Source organism: Ischnura elegans, chromosome 1 (genome assembly GCF_921293095.1).
Source record: "Ischnura elegans chromosome 1, ioIscEleg1.1, whole genome shotgun sequence".
NCBI classification, from domain to species: domain Eukaryota; kingdom Metazoa; phylum Arthropoda; class Insecta; order Odonata; family Coenagrionidae; genus Ischnura; species Ischnura elegans.
Genome location: NC_060246.1, coordinates 59,351,885 through 59,374,260, shown reverse-complemented (window position 1 = coordinate 59,374,260; position 22,376 = coordinate 59,351,885). Strand labels below are relative to the sequence as shown.

General features: G+C 38.8%; 1 protein-coding gene across 5 annotated transcripts in view; it reads right to left on the bottom strand.

The window, feature by feature from the left end:
- The window catches only part of LOC124161302 (sodium-independent sulfate anion transporter-like), an 80,787-nt gene that overhangs the window by 4,596 nt on the left and 53,815 nt on the right, over positions 1-22,376 (bottom strand). For 4 of the 5 annotated variants that reach the window (XM_046537614.1, XM_046537623.1, XM_046537637.1 and 1 more), the window contains exons 2-10: positions 5,956-6,296; positions 4,813-5,008; positions 4,498-4,718; positions 4,170-4,317; positions 3,292-3,456; positions 2,723-2,884; positions 1,952-2,092; positions 1,296-1,441; positions 598-774 (exon numbers count right to left, since the gene is read on the bottom strand). In XM_046537614.1, coding sequence (XP_046393570.1) covers positions 598-774; positions 1,296-1,441; positions 1,952-2,092; positions 2,723-2,884; positions 3,292-3,456; positions 4,170-4,317; positions 4,498-4,718; positions 4,813-5,008; positions 5,956-6,296 — 1,697 coding nt within the window. Of the gene's footprint in view, positions 1-597; positions 775-1,295; positions 1,442-1,951; positions 2,093-2,722; positions 2,885-3,291; positions 3,457-4,169; positions 4,318-4,497; positions 4,719-4,812; positions 5,009-5,955; positions 6,297-11,831; positions 12,043-22,376 lie in introns of those variants that run through there. The other variant, XM_046537645.1, reaches the window with a different exon arrangement.

Genomic DNA, 22,376 nt, shown 5'->3' with positions numbered 1-22,376 from the left:
GGCCACTCCTCGGCAATTAAGCCTGACTCTCATACTCATTTATAATCATCCTCATCGCAGGAATCTGTTGCAAAGTGGCTATATTGTCAATAGTTTCTTTCAATGCTATTTTTTATTCTATAAAAGTATATTCAAGTTAAATCCAGTAGTAAATGGTGGCCATTTGGCATTTAAATCTGGTGGCTAAAGGTTAAAGAACACCCATCAGTAAGATTTTTAGCAATTAAAATAATGGAATATAATAATGGCTGTATTTTTTGGGATTAATCTTTTTGCTATCGCCAAGTGCACCTTAATAATGTGGTGGAATCTGGAAGGTGCAGTCTTAAACAACAATGTATTGCAGATAAATTAGCTCTTCTACTTAATTCACTTTGTGTATTACCAAATATTTATTTGGATATTTGATGGTAGGAAATATCCCAACTTTATTCAGTAATAATGAAAAAGGTTAACCCATTCATTCAAATCTTTCTTGTGACTTGAGTCAAGGAAATAATCTTCATAAAAATATTTTTTCAGTACATTAGGGTTAAGTACAAGTAAATTCATCGAATGTTAATTTGGTTACTTCAAAAATTGGTTCAAGCCACTCACCTTAGCTGCTGTTGCATCAATGTACTGTATGTGAGTCCCATCAATAACAACCGTGTAGTTGCAGTCTTCTGGATCATCATCACCACTTGATTTGAGAACATATTCCCTTACATATTCAGCGGACGGGAACACTACACTTCTATCAGGCGTCATCAACAGCACACAATTATGTCCGTACTGAGAAGAAAAGAATCCTCTAATTAGTCACCTTATTTGCCATGTGAAGCATTTTTCATTGATAAATGATTTAGAAACCAAACAAGCCTACAATGCATAAAAATTAAAATAATTTGGATGATATGATAGTTAAATCATATGCTTGATACTAAAATGTATTTCCAATTTTGACAAGTGGGTTCTCCACTTTCAAACTCTTTATCTATCTATCTTTAATTAAAAATCAGTACTTTTGAGGCCAAAGAAATAATTTAAAATAAACCTTTAATAAACCTTTAAAGAAATAATTTAAAATAAAACCTTTTCTTTGTTAAATTTTGGCCATGGCTTGCCCCCCTCTAGATTTGATCCTGGGTAAGCCCTAGCATTTATATAGCATACTCATAAGATCATAGTCTGATGGTAAAAATTAAAGGAGATAGGAGCTGTGAATTCAGTGGAATAAAATAAGTTTAAAGAAATTCTTATACCCACACATTCTGGTGGCCATAAAGTCATTAGAGAATGGGGAGGATAATTACCTTCAACTTGCTTATTTTTATTGATGGCCTTGCTACATCGTACAGCAAAAATAGCAAATTCACAGCAACGCCTACCAGGATTCCATATTCAAGCCCCAGTAGTAAACTCACAAAGAAAGTTGTAAAGCATGGAATCAGATCAAGTTCTGCAAAGAAAAAGGAGACATAAATTTAAAAAATTGTTTTCTAAGATATCTCATAAATATACCTAATAATACAAGCATATCTTGAATAATAATGAATGGCTTTATAAACTTTTGAAAGAAAAGCGTAATATTTTTGGGATTCTTAAATGTATGAGCAATAAATTGGGTTTCATAGGCTACGTTCCACATCAATGAAACTTAGCATTGTAGAGTTGCATTGACCAGGGTTCATAATTTACTATTTATTTGAAATGAAATCACATATCACAGTGGTGCCAGTGCAGTTTTATCAGATGCATCCTTTATGTTCACCAAATCAAATATGCATTAGCATGGAGAAATGTACATAAATGTAATAATTCAAGAAATGTTTTTATAAATATTATCTTTACTGGAATAAACTGCTTTTCTAGTGTTTCTTCATCACTTAATATATTTATGTAAACTTTCTAATTTTTATATCTTTTCTAAGGAGGGAAAATAAATAAAAACAGATTTGTTAATACTCACTCTTGGTTTTCCACAGGACAATGACCATATGATATTCTATCATGAAAATCACAGCACAGATAATAACAGCCGAAAGTGTTGCTTTTGGGATGAAGTAAAAAGTTGATGTGAGGAAGCCCAATGCCATGAGAACCATTACTCCTGCAAAAACAAAAGGAAGGTATAAAAATTCCTAAAGAATAACAATTTTTCACTGAAACTACCTCATAAATGGCACCCTTTGATAGCATTTCACCAGCAGTTTCTACATGAGATGAATAATAGTTAAATATGTACTAGTTGCCAGTAATTAATTTCTAGGATAGAAACTAGCTGTAGTAGTAGTTGGGCCACAGTTGTCTATTATTATAGTTATAACCAGGGGTGCAGCCAGGAATTAAAGCTGGGGGGCTTTGTGTGCAACTAAATACCAGGGTGTGTGGGGGTATGGAATACCCACTAGGATAAGGGGCAGGTGCGAGATTAATAAATTGAAAATTTTTATGATAAATAGTTCAAAATGGTGAGTTTTTCAGCTTTCTGAGGGATATTTTGTTAATCCTTACACTATTCTATTAGTAATATCAATCCAATTAAGTAAAATAGATTAAACTTAAACATTTCTCTGAGCTCTGGGAGGGGTTTTATCCCCCAAATCCCCTCCCTCGCTGCGCCACTGGTTATAACCACTGGCATTCTTTTCTCTAGTGTTATAAGTAACATTATTTTGTTATCCTCTCTCAAAACTCTCGCAGTAGTGGTGAAATAATTCTGTAAGACACAAATGCTTACCAGTGAAAAGACCCCCTAGAGGTGTTTTTACTCCTGAGGCATTGTTCACTGCTGTTCGTGTGAAAGAGCCAGTCACAGGAATGGAGTGAACAAATGAGCCTAATATGTTGCAAGCCCCTAAGGCCACCATCTCCTGGGTTGCATCCAAAGCTTTCCCGTTTGCTGTTCAAATGAAAAAAGTCGATAATATTATACCTACTGACCTATATTGGGTGAATCTATTTTTCTTCAGGAAATATTTTGTTCAGCATCATATCATACATCAAAAGTTCACAATTAAATGTATTCTTATTTAACTCATTTATAATGATTGTTTAATCAAATTAGACATTTGACTACCAAAAATTTATCTACCCATTGCATAGTAATTTGCTGAAGCTTTGCTCTTATGAATGGAAAATCTTAATTTCTTTCTAAGGGATTAAAATGATAGATCAATACTTTACATTATCTGTTACTCAACTCTACCAACATTAGCATTAATATGGTAAAATTAGCCTCCTTCAATATTTATTGAAGCCGTCATAAGGTAGTATAGTAATCCAACCTTAACATGCAATTATACTTACAAAAAGCTTTTCCGATCGCAATACTCTCCAATATTGCTACCAAAGGAATAACTGCTATTGATGATCCAAGTTCTGAGGCCATTTCAATAAACGTATACGTCTTGTTCCCAACGGTTGCAGAGAATGGAGGGGGCTCAAAGTTGGGCAATCCCTCTTGAACAGCTCCTGGAATAATGTAAAATGATAATTAGCCAAAGATGAATTATCCTAATATCCACTGCGGTGGATTATGTTAGTTATTTTGGACGGCAACCAATTGCTAGTACATATTACTTAAACTTAACTTTAAGCCTTAACTTTTTAACCTTATTTTTTTTACTTTTTATCACCACTGAATCGACCTCTTTTTCTATCAATGGTGTGGTTATGATTTGTACATGAATTAAGGGAATAAGAAATGTACTAAATCCTTAGTCAAATGAATTCAAATAAAATAATTGAGTTTTTTGCTGAATAGAAGCCCAATTAAAAGCTATGTTGTTATAACATTTGAATAATTTTTATCAAGTTAACTACTTGTATTAATGTGCATAAGTCCAAAAAAATACCAGCTAACAATAACTCAATTTTCATTTTGTCAAAATATTCATAATATTCAAAGTCACTCAATCTGGGGTTCATCCAACTAGTGGACATAGGGAAGGGTACCCCTTCCTTAGAACTTTTCATCTAGTTATCCTCATGTTGATAGATACTCCAAATTCCTCCACCTTGTAGCCCATCTGCAAAACTTCCCACCCTGTCAAGAACTTATTCTTTCTTTTGAAAGAATCGTAGATTTTTGTCAGAACTCAGTGTGATTTATCATGTGATTCATACTGTATTTTATCAAAGGGCACTGCAGTCAGACGTTGATGACAATGTATTGTAATGTGTACCTGTTAGTTGGAATGGTGTTGCTCCATTCAAAGAGCAGATATAAGCAACTAAAGTTCCAATTATGACAATGATGGCATTTCTTCCCAAGGAGGTTAGGCGAATCACTGCCGCAACGACTCGGTTTGAGCTTTTAACATCCTTGAGTTTCTGCAAAGATAAAATAATACAAGTAAATTAAGATGAGTAGACACCATTAATTGTTTTCATTCAATTCATGGCAGTAGAGAATATAAAGTTAGGCATTGGTAAATACACTTTTGAGCATGAAGTGGTGATGGAATAATTGCAAAAATCTCATTTTTAATCTTAGAAAGCATTTTTACTTACCCTAGCGGCTAATAGAAGAACAATGCATGTGACACCTAAGAACAAGTCCCACAGATTAGTTTGTCCTATGTGCTCAAAAATATTTTCCCATGCTTCTAAAAACTCATTGGACTTTCCTGGGATACCCAGAATTCCTTTCACTTGACCTGAGGCAATGGTAATTGCTGCTGCTGAAGTGAATCCAGCTGTCACAGGCATTGATATGAAGTCCACCAGAAATCCTAGGGAAGTAAGAGTGATTCATAATTTTATGAAATTATTCTCAACAAAATATATTGAGGAAAAGTTGCAGATATACAGGGCTATTTCACAAACCTAATTGAAGGAGACCCAGAGCTAGGATAATTACTCCTGAGAGGAAAGTTAGGAGCACTGCAAAAGATGGACCGTAGCTCTCTACATAGACTTGAGCCATTAGAGCCATGATAGCGGTGGGACCTATGGTGATATCTTTACAGCTTCCAAGGAGAATATACATAAAGCATCCCATGAATGCGGAATAAAGGCCATACTGAAAGAGAAATAAAAATATAGTTAGAAAGTATTGTAGTTAATATTTGTTATCAAGAGATATAATTCTTTGTACTAATGCAATTTCAATTTACATATTTTTTTATCTCAATTAATATTCATATTTGAAAGAAATTATTTATTAATTTCACATGTATAGCTGGCAAAATTTTTGGCATTTCACAATGACATCCATTGATGTTGAAGAGCAAAATTAGGGGCTCATACAATATGAATATTTCAATCCATTTATTTTCAAGGTATTATTTCCACTAGTTATTTGACCCAACCATATCTCCATTTCAGTGTAACCAAATAATTTGACTTAAATTGCGGCATTCATTAGTTAATTACTAAAATTTAGTCAGACGATGAGATTTCAGATAGTCATAGTCAGCTTAAGACTTTTGTTATTTTTCTCCTTCAAACATTGCAAATATTAGATTGCCATTTTTTGTCAAGAAGACATGTTTTTTGTAACATTGTTAAAAATTTTCCTTTGCATAGACAAGTACCTACTTTCATGCATATCTGTTGCAAATTTTCAATTTAAATTTTCAGGAAACAGCATGCGAAGCCAATTTTTTTGACTGAAAGTCACTGAAATACAATTTTAGAAGAGTGAAGTTTTGAAATTTCAAGGTAAATTACTCTTCAAACTTAGTTTTTTGGACCAGAATCTTTAATTTAAGCAGAGAAAGGGTGGTTATGATGCAGAAATTCTTCTGGGGTTATCAACCGGGTGTAAGACTCGTTTTCCTACGTTTCGGCGTATCACTCTCCTGTCATCCTCAGGGAGTGGCTCTACATCCTTATAGAAGGCAGTAGAGTGAGCCGCTGAAATGTTGGAAAAGTGAGTCATTCACCCGGTTGACAACCGAAGAGTAATTTCTGCATCCCGTTAACCGGAATAACCTCAAATCTTTCGTCAAAGTTGGGTGGGGTTACCTGTGGGGGTAGTCCGGCTACAACTCCATATGCTATTCCTTGTGGTATGGCCGTCAGCCCGACTGTCAACCCCGCCATGAAGTCTGCTAACAGGTGCTCTCCCGTGTAGGTCCTGCCCCAGGCGAGCACCGGAAACCTCCTCTCCCACGACTGACGGGAGCACGAGGGCCGGGGGATGCTGGGGCAACATCGGTGGCTGCTGGACGAGCCGCCGGCACCCGCCCGGCCCTCGGGGCCTTCGGGACCATCGGAGCGGGTCCTCCGGGTCACCGCGAGTGCGAGGCCGCCCTCGGGCAAGATGCGACAGCTGCCGCCATCGAGGTAGTCGTCTCCTCGCATTCCTGGGGAGGAGAGAGGCGCAGAGTGTGAGTGTGATAATTTCCTTAGATCTCTTCTGCTATTGAGAGTTGGCTGAGGAGTTGATTGATTCCAGAGTTACGTAATGGATGAATATCGCGCATAAGGCAATTTAGAAAATACATTTTATGACTTCTGTATTCTTTTTATATTCACAATGATGGTTTTAATCTCGAGAAAATAATTTCATGCGTATGAGAACCATGAAAAATAGTGTGAAATGTATTTTTCATTCAGCGTGCTTAAAGGAACTGATCGGCATTTTGGAATCCGGACTTAAAAAATTTCAGAATTATAAAACGCAGCAAATGGACAAATTAATAAATTTTTAGTCTCCCAGAAAATAATATTTAGTGATTCAGCGTGCTATAAGGAACTGATCGGCATTTTGGAATCCGGACTTAAAATATTGCAGAATTTTAATTTTATAAAACGTAGCAAATGGACAAATTAATAAATTTGAGTCTCCCAGAAAATAATAATTAGTGATTTTACGTGCAGAATGAAGAAAACGACGAAAACTGAGATTTGAAAAATCTGCGTATTAGATTTTCGAACTTTATCCTCCTAGAACAACTTTTTTCCTCCAATTTTCGACTTCTTACATCATTTGGTCAGAGCGGACGAGCCGCGCTTGCCTTTCCTTACAATGCGTTGGATCCCGAAGCAAAATATTTCTTTATTTTTTGTGCAAGTTCCTAGTTTTTCGAGTTGCTGGGAACTTGAATTTCGCGGTGTCACCGCAAATCTAATCAGGTTTTAACTCGAAATAATTCACAACTTACTCTATCTTTCGCAATAGGTCAATAGCCTTAGAAGTTCTTGATGGGATATCCATCTTTCGTAACTGTCCGTCACCTTGTTTTGTGTAGGTGCGGCTTAGTTGTGTGTTCATTCTACTTGGTTTCGCGCAGGTTGGATGTGGAGGATGGGAAAGATTTGAATTAGGAGGTGAGAGGAGAGGGAGAGAATTCACGAATTATGCAGTGAGCTGAAGGAGGAGACGATAAAAATCCAACCGAATCTGAGAGCTTGCGGAGTCTTAAAGAATAAGGGTTCCACCAAAGCGGTGACCTTAAATCACTACCGGCTATAACTGGCTGTGACTGGAATAGCACTTCATGGTTGTCTTCGAGATCGCTCTTAAATTTTAAAAGCAGTGAAACGCCTAAAAGTCCTCACCCACTACATTAGACTCCCGCTTAACGATGATGTAATCACTTCCAGAGCAGGTATGACACGTCAATCGAATATCAGTATGCGATGAGCTATCATCATACCGAAAGAGAGACTTCACTCGAGTACAGTCACCAATGCAGTATGGGTTGATGACAAGTGCTGTAGTATCCTAGTTTAGAGTGTTTTATTACTTGAGAGCATGGTGCTATATAATGTGGAAGAAGCACGGACTCCTCCGAGGGAGAATTAAAACAGACTTCAAGCTTTTGAGAGGGTGGTTTGGGGAGTATGAAGCAGGTGCGATGAACGTAGAGACTGGTATACGAATGGATAGATGCTCGTACCCAACCTGATTGGAGAGGAGAGAAAACTTTTGGTTGTGATAATGACCCATCGATCAAATCGTTAGATCGTATACATTGGATAGTGAGACTTTTTCTTAAGGCAGTCATGAGACTTTACTTTTATCTAGCAGTCAGATTTAATCTAAATTTTGTTGATTTTCGGGCGCCAACTTAACACTCTCTTTAAATCTTAAAATTTTTGGCATGGTACCACGGTTGAACCAATCCTAAAGTGGTTGCAGATAATGTGATAAAATATGCGAGGCCCCTGCTTCGTTGGGAATCCGGAAGGTATTTGTTTGAGGCAAACACTCGTGCGCTCAGAATGGGGTGCGACCTCGTGTAACAGGCGACGTGCAAAGAAGCACGACGTCAGTGTTAACTCAAATTTGCAGTATGTCGGCGGAACAGTCCTGAGAATACTGAAAAGTGTTGAAAGAATGAATGAAGCCGAGGAGGCTAAATCATTCGAAGCGGCAAGTATAAAATGGAATGGTCCAGGCTAAAACCAGATGCAAACGAATTGAAATCATTGTAATAAACAACCATGGTTAAGGCAGCGGTGGAATTACGGAATCTTTTGTGAATGTCTTGAAGCGTGAAAATTGTTGGCTGGTCGACAGTTGATTCCTAAAATATTTCAGAGAGCAAACACCTGCTGCGTTTCATGTTGAGATTCATTGTGACACAACTAGTGGAACTACCTTGTGGCATATTAAATCTGGCAACATGCACCACCTTATCCTCTAATGCTACCGGAAGTTGCAAGGAGTAAAGGTGCCTTATTAGCAAAAGCACTCTGGCCTGTTGTAGCGGAATCCTGATTCGTTATTTTTACGAATCGCAGTAATAGTTAGTTTTTTATCATTATTTTTATTTATTTATTAATCGTTCGTAATTGTAGTTATTTTTCACGAATCTTAGTTTTCTGCGCTGGAAGTGATTATTTTTCAAGTGAAAATGTCGTCTAAAAATGACAGCTAATCACCCTGCACTGCCAAGGGATAGTTCTAGCGTCTTGGGTTCAGGTGCGAACTATGTTAATCATTAGTTCCATGGAGTTGGTAATGGCTAGGTGATACTACTGTAAAGATCCTTCTATTACAGTCATCAGATAAGTTTCGGTGAAGCACACTGCTTCTTTTCTGGCGCGGAAACTCTCACCAATCAACGGATTTCATCTCTGTGGTTATGGAGCACGACTATTTTTATTTTTACTCACTATATTTCTTCCCTTTTCCTGATGCGGCTGAGTCTTGTTTCTCCTTTAGATATTTAAATTCTTTTTTTGTCTTGAGCATTTTTAAGGACGTTCAGCGGCAACTGTACGAGTCCCACTCATTGAACAATTGAACGCGTAATTGAAATGTATAAAAAACGTAACACTTTGCGTGCTATAGGCGTGATATTACGCCACGTGAAATCTTTTGATATTTACTACGGGCGTAATATTACGCCATTCGAAATTTGAAAAATCGGAATTTGCCATTTTTTAACAAAGAGTGAAACCTCTAAATAGGAAAATGATAAAAACAAAAGCAAATTATTCTTTAAGTTGATACCAAACCCCTACTATTCGCATTAAAGGTTAGTTGTTAAGAAATAACACAAAAGTATTGAAAATGACCAGCACTGGGGTTCAGATATACAGAACTAAGGACAGCACGCTTAAAGACTCAATCGACCCAAAAGATATCTATTTCATCGCGAAATCTCTTGAAGTAGATGAAACTAGTACCGAAATCCGAAAAATGTTCCCGCGGCGATAGCCATCTTGCGACGCTTGACCGAATGGATGTCCATTCACGGCTTCCTCAAACTCGCAGGTCTTTCCCGCCGAGGAAGCCGTGAAATGAGTTCCTCGTGTTCATTCCATATTTTTTTCACTCTGCAGAGATGTCTGGGATGACTCGTCCCGCGGAACAGAAAGTGTGATGGGCAGATGATGAATGGCCCGCGCTTTTTGCGCTTTCAAATATCTTAAAAACTCGATTTGCACATTCAATTATGCTGAGGGATGACTTTGCTAATCTTTAAAGCTCCACATAGGTTGAATTTTTCTCATGCTTCCATTTTGGATTTAATAGCTTTATCGTCAGTTGCGAATCTCCACATAAATATGAAAACGTTCATTGCCCTATTATTATTATTATTTATTCGACAAGAAGTATTGTTTACATGGTATAGTTTCAGCATTAATTAAATGGTATTTTTTTAAATTGTTTAATTTCTCCAGCTCAAATGGTTTCTTTATTTTCAATTCGCATTGCATAATCTGTTTTTCAATGCTTCCTCATCACATTTTTATCTAAATAGTAATAATAGCATTGTTTTTGGAGCAAATACTGATGGAATATAAGTATTTTTTTTTAATCCTGAATTTAGGAAAAATAAGTCAGTGAATTAATTTACAAGACATTCTTTTCGTACAATTTCTGCGATTTTTATTTGAGTAGTTTTATCGTATAAATCTACGCATGGCCTTGCCCTGATTTACTCAGACCAGGAACGTGAAGTTATCGTTTAACTATTATTTTTATTTCATAAGAATCCAACCATTGAGGAACAATATACTCAATCTTATTCAATTTCGCAAATACCTGAATGAATAACTTTTCTGCCAAACAATCACTTGATTAAAACGTCCTGAATTCCTAACAAACTAAACACCGTTAGGAAATTTTTTCAAAAATATATAAAGGACGTTTGAGTGCTCAGTCATTCCTAGAAGTTGCTTAACGCGCGATGTTAGCGACCCTCTTGGGTGAATGGCCATTGCAAAAACGATAAAAAGGGCAGCCTGGCATATATATATTGGTCCAAGGTGAGAGCGAAAGTTGACTGATAGGCGCGCGTTCGAAGGAGAAATCTCCCGGGCTACAAGGTCCGTTCCTTCCGTCAAAAATCCACCGTGGCCGCTTCATGGATAGAAGGTTGGCTTTATAAATCCACATCGGAGACGACCGCACAGCCTTGGAACAGATTTTTTTAAGCAATTTTTTTTATCCATCTCATTTCCGATTTCCGACGACCACTCCACGTTATTTCAGCTTTTAATGGTTTTTAAATCGCACTTTTCGCTCGATTTTTTACGAATCTGTCTGATCGGTTAATTGGTTTCTGAAGGTTACCAGCATTTGAGATAATTTTCGCCGTTAAGTTTCTGGGAAGTAGCTGGCCTTATTTGGAAAGGTTTCTGGGAATGGAGGAAGAGTTGTTGGCCTAACAGCGTCGGCATTGTCCTATTTTTACGTAACAATTTAAAGTGTACTTTAAGCATCTCTATAGTGGCGATCCCCCCCAGGCAACGGGGTTTCGGTTCGGGAAATTATTTAAAAAATGACATGTCTGGAATTACGCTTTACATCATTTCGGCAGTTAAAATTTAATTTTGAGCAGATGCAGTTATTATATGTCAAAACTAAGCAATGGTTTTAAATATATTTTTTTATTTCTCTGAGGCTTTGGAGGGGGCAGAGGCGGATCCAGGATAGGGACGGGGGGGGGGGGGGATAAGTGGGGGGATAAGTGGGGGTCAAAATTCCAGCAGTGGTGGAGGTCGGATAAAATTACCATTCTATCTGGTGTAAATTGGATACCCTAGGGGGGGGGGGGGCTTTAGCGATTTCCTATGGCTATGGAGTGCCTATCAACTCTACCAGTGGCGTAGCGAGGGGGGAGGTTCAGGGGGGCGCGACCCCCCGAAATATAAAAACACAATTACTTTCCTTCATGAAAGAAAACAAAATACTGAAATATCATGAAGTTAACAAAGGTTAATTCGACAAATGAAGTTATTTCGATTATAAAAAGGGTTAAAATTAGTGTAAAACCCTCTATTTAGTTCCCTCTTTTTCAAAAATATTCTCCTCTGGTTTCGAACTCCCTCCGAAAAATATTCCTGGCAACCCACGATATCTTTCTTTTGGTGGAAAGACTTAATGATGAATGGAAAATGATCTGGTGTAAAAGCTATGGATCTTGACGTTCGCTCACCAATGACAGCGAATGCGTTGAGGCGATGTCCTAAGGCTGCAACATGGCTTGAGACTGCTGAAATTGCACTTTACTTATCCTCACGATTTTGCTCGCAACTACTGAAGCTTGGGAGACGCGAACGTATCCTGCGGCCGCTTGTGGAAAAGACCATATGGAGTCGTCTCCCTTGAGGAACGCGGAGTCGGGCGAGTTCACAAGTAGTCCGGACGGCGAAGTTGCGTGTTGTGGTTCATGAACGGGAAGCGGAGGTAAGGCGAGGAGAGTTGGAGGGGGAGGGGAAGGGAGGAACTGCGTTCAGGGTGCGTGAGTTTTCGGAGCACGCCCCCGGGAGACGGGGAGGGGTTGGGAGGCGGCGAAGAGAGAAGGATGTTTTGGTCGCGCGACCTGCGTCACTTTTTTCATCTTTCATTTTTGCCGCTAAAAAATTATGAAAATCCCTCACTCAATGACAATGAAAGCTATGATTCTATACTTGGCACAAAACCACTTGGCACGAATATGGAGGAAAAAATGTCCTTTTCTTAAAGTATATTTGGGAGAAAAGGACAGTTTTGGTCATTTCAATTTCAAAGAACATTTCAAACCCCTCACACAGTGACAGTTGAAGCTATGATTCTACACACGGCACAGCATTCACTTGGCAGGTATAATGCAGGAAAAATGTTTTTTCCGGAGAATATTGGAGGGTACAAAAGTTGTTGCTGCAATTTTTCTATTTATAAAATGCGGCCCAGTCAGTCCGCATTTTTAACCTCTGATTTTCTGTCTTTTTCCATCTACCACAGCGCCATTGTCCTCGTCCTTTTTCCATTAAATGTTCCTATCCCTTTCTTTCCATCTCTATGAATTTATTTGTATGCTTGCGCTTAAGGCGCCGTGTGAATGAATTAAGGGATTCGCGGGGAAAAGTTAAGTTGATGGCTTAGATGGCCTGCATTATAAATGCAGGTGTGTCCTAAAAGCGTTGCCGAAAGAACGTGCGCTCTTGTGCTGTAATCCTTAGCTTCAGTGGTCAGAGAATAAGTGGCATTGTTGATTGCATACCACATTATAATGAAGCGGTGGAAGAATTGATCTGATAAGATTACATCTGAATACATAACAATAACCATCGTGTTATTTTCAAGGAGATTTCTTGGGAAATTTTCACATAAACTCGCTCTTCTAGGTGACAAGCAATAGACTATCCAAAGCATGTTGGCCACACTCGTTTGTTTCCTTCTGATTTGTTGAGCATAAGTCGAGGTACGTATACGCGTAGGTATTTGTTTGATTTGTTCAAGTAAATGTCTTTCGCCGTTGTCACATGATGGTTGCGGATAGTCGTGTGGGAAAATCTCCACCGACCAGCCCTTAATGACTATTCACAAATGAGCAAGTGGCTGCTTTCCGCGGCTATTATGAGCAACAAGTCATTAAGCGTCATTCGCTCCGATATCTAGAGGTTATCGCCCTACATTGGTGATCTGTCATCTTTCGACCAATCATACAAGAAAAGTATGAGTGATGAGAAACAATACCAGGAAGTAGATGCACCGAAATGATCGATTGATCGATATATCCTCACATCTTATATGTTCAAAACTGGAAAGAGAAGAAAGTTCGACGAGTGCATTGCTAATCATCGCGAGTCCGGAAGAACGTATCTAGTGAATACAGTAGCAGTAATTTCAGCAGTAATTATCCAGGAGTTTTATAACTTTCTCTCCGTAGATGCAATCATGTGTGAATATTTATTCCAATGAATCTTTCATCCAAATTACTCGTTCACGTTCAATGCATTCTTGAAGTCAATTTTAATTGCTTGAGGCAATCAGTCTGCCCGTGGAAGATGCAGCGGAATGCGATAAGTTTAGTTTAACTGCAGTTATAAAAATACTTGGAAAGGATAATGGAATTTTTTTAAAAATAGTGCAGTGTTGTCATTCAAGCGAATCCTCTCGTAAGATTCGCCTATGGCCTCATGAGGCTGTGATTGGCTGGAGCACCATGATATAACTGCATACTTCCACTTGGTCATGACATAACAAATTCCTTAGTGGGGAATGAATGCTATTATTCAGTGCGAAATCAATGGGGTCACAGATTTTCTGACTTTCTAATGAATCTATGTTACTTTTCTTTAATATGAAACAGGAATACTTTGACTATGCAACTAATAATGTCCTTTCGTGTTCAGCAGAAAGATCTCATAATAGGTCGGGAAAACAAAAAGGAAAGTTGACGTGGAGGATAAAAATAAACTTTGTTGCCAGCAGGAAAAGATTTTTTGTGATTTATACGTTCAACCTTGTGTATCACCGAATTGTAGGACTAAAAGTCGACTAAGTAGCAATGCTGAATGCGATCACGGGAATATTTCGTAAACCTGTCCGCCTCAGGGAAATCTAGCCAATGGAAAACTCAGCTATTGACCGGGGATAGGTATTTGATTGGTTTGGTCAGTTTTTATTTAATTTACAGGAAGATAAACTTAATTTATCAATCAACTAGTTTCGCTAACTGAAAGCGTTTCTTACATGCCAATTGGGCATATGCACCTCTTTCGTCTTGTAATTACTTTAAGAATAAGGAGATGGGAAAAATGTTAGGATAGAATTAGGGCAGAATTGTAAACAATGCAGGCGATAGGAAATCATTTGTTGTTGGATTTGAAAAATTACAACACCGGTAATGTTTTAACCCATTGCCTACTTTTCCAGCAAATCAATGGCGCTCCTAAGCCTTTCAGGGAGGTAGGCGTGGGAAGCTGTTGACGTCAATCGCTGCTCCCGTCCAATCGGAATGGTTGCTAAGCACTCCATTTCTTCCTTCTCCAACGAGTAACTTGATTACTTGACTCCGATATCACGAAATTTTCGCGTAGGCGACAACTTATGCGAATTTGTTCTTGATTTTCGTATGGCTGAATCTAGCATTTTTTCACCTAAATTTGATTTTTCCTGTGTAGTTACCCAATTTTAGAATACAATTGTATATTCATTTTTACATTATTATTACGGAGAATGTAAACATAAGAGTGATTAGAAGCATTTGAATCGTATTTCATATAATCGAAAAGGAATTCAACGTGCATCTTTCATCCTTTTACCTAGTAGTGGAGGTAATTTTCATCTATTACTTGATAACGCTCTCATATCAACAGCGTGAACCGCCCAAAATAAAAACGAGTGAATTACTTTGGATAGTTTTGAAAGGAAATAAATTCCAATTCATGTAATGGAAACCTGCTCATATATCTGAAAAAACCTTGCACATTGAAAGAAGTAATGTTGAAAATTGATATTAAACAAGTGATTCAGAAAATTATCGATAACCAATTGTCAGATTCTGAGCAGTTACATTCTTTGAATATTTTGGAATCGGCTGGTTTGAGGAATTTCTCTCCGTCTCGACTTAAACAAGAGTTCTGTGATTATTTCGGAGGAGAGGACCAGACAGCCTTTGAGCACGCCCTGAGCCGTCATGCATTGCGGAATTTTTTCTTTTATCGGCGGGAGTGCTCCCATGTGGCGCCAACATGAAAACTGTCCCCTCACGTATTTCGTGGCTGCGTGAGTGACCGTTGGCCCGCCAGCCTCAGTTCCTTCCGACTGACCACACTCACTCCAGCAATCTTCCTCTCTCTCTCTCTCCACCTCAGTAGCCGCCTCAGGGCACTACTTCCTCGCCAAAAGCTCCCGGAAAAAAAAACTCGAGCTCCAGTCTAGGCTTGAAAGCTATAGCATGTTTTACGTTCGGACGCCTATAATGAATTATACGCTGGGAGGTCGGGAAAAATTTCCAGCGGCAAAAGAAACACTCGCACTCAGGCTCCAGCTTTTTATGCCCTAAACGGTAGTGGGAGAAATATAAATTCGTTACCTCCAAAAAAATATGCCGATTGAGGAGCGGTTGTGACGTTCTTAGCGCTCCACTTGCGCTGGTGTGTAAGTAGACTTGATGGATTCGAAATGGCGGCTGCGTTCGCGGCTCGAGCGGTCCGAAATTTGTTTGTTACCATGGCAACGGAAGTTTTTTCTTCCCATCTTCATTTTTTTTAAATCCCTCAAGGTCGCACCTGATGGCTATGTTTCTTGAATTTGAATGCCCTTTGGGAAAACTTGTTCCTGAAGAGGGAAGTTCCTGTTCCTGGAACGCTTAAGTAGAAGCGGATAAGCTCTTGTGTGAGCGAATTCAGGCGGAATAAAATTACGACATCATTGATCATTCAAGGGCCGTGAAGTGAATCGTGAAATGTCGGTGGAAAATACCATTTGGTCGCGTTGGCAGTTGCCACCGCCTTGTCCACGCGTCTCCGAAGACCGACGTGGGTTCAAGTGGATAGCAATTGGTTACGCAATGTGTATGGTAATTACTCTTCACTAGGAACATATCCAAGAGCAAATAGTCCAAGTATCCAGAGAAATTCAAGTCAATCGAATGTAATTTTGTTGTAACGTTATCAAATCCAATCCATCAATTGAAATTGTTTTAGTATAATTCAATGTTGCCTATATAGTGTCTGCGTAGTGCTTTCTGAAGGCTGATCATTTGGGCAGAAAAACTTTCAATTTCGAAAGCAAGTGTTAATTTTTATATTTTTTCATGGAGACGTTTAAAAAAATATTTAAGCCAGCTATCTTTTTTTTTTAATTTCTCTATTCAAAGGATTGATTGACCAGTGGTATTACTCCGTCCCATATTTTCCTCAGGTAATGGCTATATGGCACGCTTCAGTATTCCTGAAATGTGAGAACCATTCTTAGTAAAATGATCTTTTCTAGATCATTTGTCAATGCTTCCTTCCTTCCTTCCTCCGTTAATAGCATTAAAGTCATTCCACACATTGTGTACGGGAGGCGGTAATATTTTCTGCTCGCAAACGTCATTAATGGTTCAGACATTTTTTTCCATAGTCTACTCGATTTTTAAAAGAGAGCTTTCCTTTTGAATTTTCACTAGGCTTGAAAAGAGGACTCGCGGGAAATGCGAAGTGATATTTATGCCACTCATTCTGTCGTCTAAAGGCGAATGTGATTCTGAGTACCTAACGCTTTTTTACTCCTTAGAATATATTCTGAACGAGTGAAAATCTACTCGTCATTTACAGTAAATTATAACACTCATTTCGAAAAAGTTATATAATCCATCGACGGATAAAATAAAATCGAAAATATAAAATAAACGAATAGCGTCATAAAATCAAAAGAGAAACTGTACTTGTGGGGCAGAGATTTTCACGATGATTTTATTGCGAAAATGTTGCCCATAAAAATTCAACATGGCAACTCCGTTGCGCGTTCGATTGGCGGGAAATACGTGCTTTCCGACCGCAAAGGCTCCGTTCCGGAGCCGAAGAATGCTGGCCCCAACGGAGCAGGCTCCCAATCGCACGATGGAACGCGAGCGAACACGGGGACAACACCCGCGGCCGACCAAGGTGGCGATGTTGGTGGTGGTGGTGGTGGCCAGGTGAAGGGAGGGAAGATGGGAGAGAGAGAGAGCACCAAAACTGGAAATGGTTCCCGCGTGCGTGCGCACGTTTTTCCCGCTGGTCCTTACTCGCCCCGCGTGACGCAAATAAACAAGAGTTGCCGGCGAGTCTGCCCCCACGCCGCCGTAGTGCGTGTGGGTCTCCCTATGCCCCCCAGAGAGAGAAACGTCTACCGCGATTTAGCGTCATCCAGTCGCGATTTTTTAAATTTTTTTACGAGCACCGCACCTTGACTCAGGCCGGGTCAAGAGAGTCTCCCTCAAGGCCCTATCCGGCGCCCAAATGCGACACGACGCGGTCATTCGAGTTCAGAGTCCTTCACAGGTTCGCCAAAGAGGACTATTCCGACCACATTTTCGATGCCGGAAACAAAAATGGAAAAGAATTTTATCCAGAACTGTTTACATGACGAATATTGTTGGATTATGGCTCAAAAGATGACTTTTGCTCTGAGGTACCTCCATGGAATCATAAAAAAATAAAAGAACAACCACTGCCAATCCTGCATTTAGAACATTTCTTCATAGTTTTTTTCCCATGTTATCCTCAGTTTTTTTTTTCAAAATAAGTTGAAGTAAGTTAAAAAATAGCTTCCTAACAAATGCAGAATGATGCTGATTAGGTGAACTGTATTGTATAAACACGATACATTAATAACTCGTTTGGTGAAAAAGAATTTTTTTATAGTAACTCCCCTTAGAATAGTCTTTCGCAACATTTCTACCTTCATTTTACGACTGAATTTTCCCATTTTTATCTCTCCACAGTACTCCTATTTTTACTTTAAGTAATATTTTTTAAGTAACTAAACTTTAAATTTTACTGAAGCATGTAAGACAATTTCCTTCATTTCTTACATACGTACATTTGATATGAATACATTTCCTGTAGGCCATTATACCATATTTTTGGTCGATATCGGCCTCCATTGAACGCCTAGGTTTCTGCGCAATACCATATTGGTTGAAAATATATACTGATGTCTTCCAAGTTAAATTTTTGCTGAAAATCCATCTCAGAAATCGTACGAGAATAGTGTAGATTTTCATAGTCTTGAAGCATGCACCAGGGAAAAAATTATTGTTTAAGTACGCAATCTCTTTTTCGTTTTAGTTTTTTACCATCTGTTGTCGAAAAGTAACCGTGCTTCTAGCATCAAGATAGAAGTGGTGTCACTTCAGTGAAATATCATGCCAACAGAAAGTTCTTAAACCCAAGCTCTTGAAAAATCATAGTATTCAAAATTCCCGTCGTACATGACCGTAAATCGTAGCTGCTAGACACGTGGCGGATTAAGAATGGAAGACTAAGCATACCTCAATCACCAGATAAACTGTGTTTTGCTAAGGTCAACATGGAAAAATCGGTGTTACAATCGAAGCAGCCTGTTTTTCATCGGTTGCAAGCTTTTTAACTCCTAGTCACTGTACCTCATAATCATTTTGCCTTTCAAAGCTTGGAATCCTCTCAAGTTTAACTTTCATTTTCACTTCAATGTGCGGCATTCACCACTGTACGGAAATACCCTTTCGTAACGCGAATTATCTGTAAGTGTCCCTGGACTGAAACTTCGTCATCATGTGTCTGCAAAAAGCCGTAGAGCAGTTTCATTATTTTTTCACGCCTATCCCCATCTCCAGCGGCGTTATTTCCTTTGGAGAGTGAAAAACTAACTCTCGAACTAGGGTGTTGCAACGGAAGGGAAATGGACGAAAACAAAAATTAATTTTTTATTGTCAGGAATTGCGGTAGCGAGCAGCTCGTCATTGTCCAGACAGTTGGATTTAAAGAAGAATTTCACCAGCCGTCACTTAGCCTTCAATGAAAGGTCAAAATTAAGCGGCGTCGTGTGTCGTTGCATCGCGAGAAAAAAAGCAGTCATTCCTTTCCTCCTTTATCGGCTTCACTCTTGACGAGGCGAGAAACGACACCGCTATCACGAAAGAAGTTCCTTTAGAAGCCATAATTACCTTGTTAACGGAGCAATTTTCAAATAAATGGTCCAAAGCAGCTACATCATCTCACTTCCTTGATGATGCCATTGCTTTCATTCCGAAGAAAACCGAAGGTGGCTGTTCCAATTAAACCGTTCCACGAATTCAGATTTCAATGGAAGGAAAATGTTCGCTTCAGGAAATCCATGGCGTTGCTTCCATGCATTGTGAATTATTTACATAATTTAAATTCTTAAAATAATCAATGGCAGTGGTTTATTTTCCCTTCTTAGAAACTATTAGGCAATAATCCCTCGGAAACGGGTCTTAAAAGTACCGTTGACGATTTTATTAGATGCTGGCTAATTATTACGGCTTGATTTGAAGTGCAGGCATCTTTGATTTATTGCAAGTATTTGGCACGTTTAAGATTTTAGATTGTCTCAATAACGGGGAAAATTATGGATTGAAGTTGCGTGAAGTTGATCTAGCTTGGTTACTTTTCGGTTAAGAAAGAGTTCGGTTGAGTAAGTAAGGGACTATAAATTTGATGATAGCGTATTCTAGAAAATTTTCTTATTCGGTGATTTATCTCATGAAAAGTCAATTTTCTATGAATGGAAGATTTAAACGTTTGATTTAATGTCATTATAATATCGAGTGCCCTTTTGAACTACTAAACCTAAATGTGGAGCGAAATAAACCCTCACCTAACAACAGTCTGGTTGAAATTTGAACAAATGACCTATGTTACATTTTTTTATATAACTCCTATTCTTCTTTCGCTTTTTTCAAAGATTCCAAAGTCCGCTTCTTTCTCTGGCAATCACTTATCATGTCACTTGCCTTCGATGATCCGTGAGACCAAACAGTTTGTCCGAGTCCTTCCCTCCCTTAATTTCCCCTTTGTATAAACACCCACCCTCTGGACCACCGCTCGTGTGCCCTCCTTTTTTTTCCTTTGCCGCTTCTTCCTTGACTCCTTCCGAACCAAACTTTCCCGAAAAATAAAATAAGAAAAAAAATCGGGTTGGCCTTGAGCAACATTTTTCCGTCACTTGCGCGAATGGTCTCCGCCGCTTCGCATTTTCCCCCGTTACGCCTGCATTGCCATGCCCTTAGTCGCCCTTCAACGACTATCCTCGCTCGCTTCAGCGGAGCCCTAGTAATCGTTTTTGAACCTGTTTAATCTCTATTACGTCGTCCTCGAGTTTATGTATAAAAAAGTGAATTGCTAGGCGAAAAGTTTTGCAATCGCTCGGCATGTTGCGGGAGTAATGTGCCATGTCACGCCTTCAGCTGTTTGTGGGTGGAGGCGTCGTGTCGCGATCGTCGCGACAACATTGGAGTCTTTTTGCTGGAGGAATATATGAGTATTCTGGGGAAAACCTCGAGTGAAGTATTTTTGGGAAAACTTGTTTGAGTTTTAAAAAGTTAAGACAAAGTGGCTAATTCTGTAGCATGGATAATGAAATGTAAAAAACGTTAATAATATTTAATATTGTAAGACCTAGGTTTCGACGTGGTACGTCGTCATCTAGTACATTTGCATCGACGACGTGCCGTGTCAAAACCTAGCTCGTATTTTATTAATTTTATGTGGAATCAGAAAAGTTGTTTACATTTCATTATGTTAAGCCGCCTCCATGAAGTCAAGCCCGAGACAACGAATTATACTGAACCATGGAATTTGGTACTTTTATTATTTTATTTATTCGCCCTCCTCTGCGAAAAACATAAAATAATAAATATTGCAAATGTGCTTGTAGTTTTTACTGCTAAATGAAGGATGAGCACTCGATTTTGATTCACCTTGGTCAAAATCTGACGCATACTAATAAACCATGGGATTTCGGTGAAATGCTACCTTATATCGAAAAAAAAAGTCAGTGAAAATGAAACTTTATCGATAGTTTCAAGCGAAGGCCTATTTCATTCTACAATCTATGTACTAAAATCAGTGAAAATTATATGTTCACTAGAAACTAGCTATTTTACCAATAGGGGTCAGGCAACCACCGGGAGTCGCCATCTCAGAAATGCGGGGAGGGATAGGGTAGGTTATGGTTTTTTTTTCGTTTTTCAATCTTGGCCGCAATCTTAAATGCTAAAATACTTCTTTATCATCGTAACTCTATACTGATTACGTTTATTGATTGATTATTGCTTGGTCATCTTGACGTATTATTATTTTGTAAGTAACGCTATCTTCTTGACAGTTCCATGGCATATGGACTAATTCCGTACACCTTTGTCTCAACCATGAATTTCCTCAGGGGAAATACACACTCAAAAAATTCAAAGATGATTTCAAGAAATTCATACCTGAGGAAAGCAGAATGGATTAGCCAGAGTGATCTTTCCTGTAAAAGGTGTTTTTCAGTAGACGCCTGATTATATTCTCCAGTCTGAGGATAGGTCACGTGGTAGCGGAATTTCAATCTTGGCCACGTGCTCTGAAGCAAAAGATAGCTCTATCTAATGCATTCGCTTAAGCCGGCAGTGGCCCACACACACGCCACGAGACAACGGCGCCCGTCGATTTTTATGAGCGGGAAGTCTAAGGTTTCGCGGGATCTCTTCTTATCTTCTTTGCTCTGGACTGTTCCACAAGGCTAGAACTTGGGTCAGCAGCCGACGCAGTCAAAGAGTGCTTAAGCAGACTCAAAAAAAGGCACATGTATAGCGAAGGGATCGCATGTGATTAGGAGTTTTAAAAAAATTGAACGGAATGTGCAGTGCTTGAAATGGTTCACGTGTTGGTCAATTGGTTGGTTTGTCGGGAGATGCGACCGGAAATGAATTACGTTGTAAGGAGAGTAGCTAAAAAGATTAAAGTAAAGTTAACCGATCTGGACGAAATATGAGACTAATATATGAGAATTATGAGAATATGTGAGAAATATGAGAGCAATGGAAGGAAGTTGTCGCGAAAGGATTTGTTGAAATTCTTAGGGAATACGTAGATTGATGTATAGCGTGGAGCAAAAAATGACGGAGTTTAATTACATGGAAAAATTGGATCATCATTCAGTATTGAAATCAACCATTTTCTCAAGTTCCTGCTTCATTGAATCACTCTATTAATCAAAACAATTTAAATGTGCAAGCACAGAAGCACAGAACCGAATT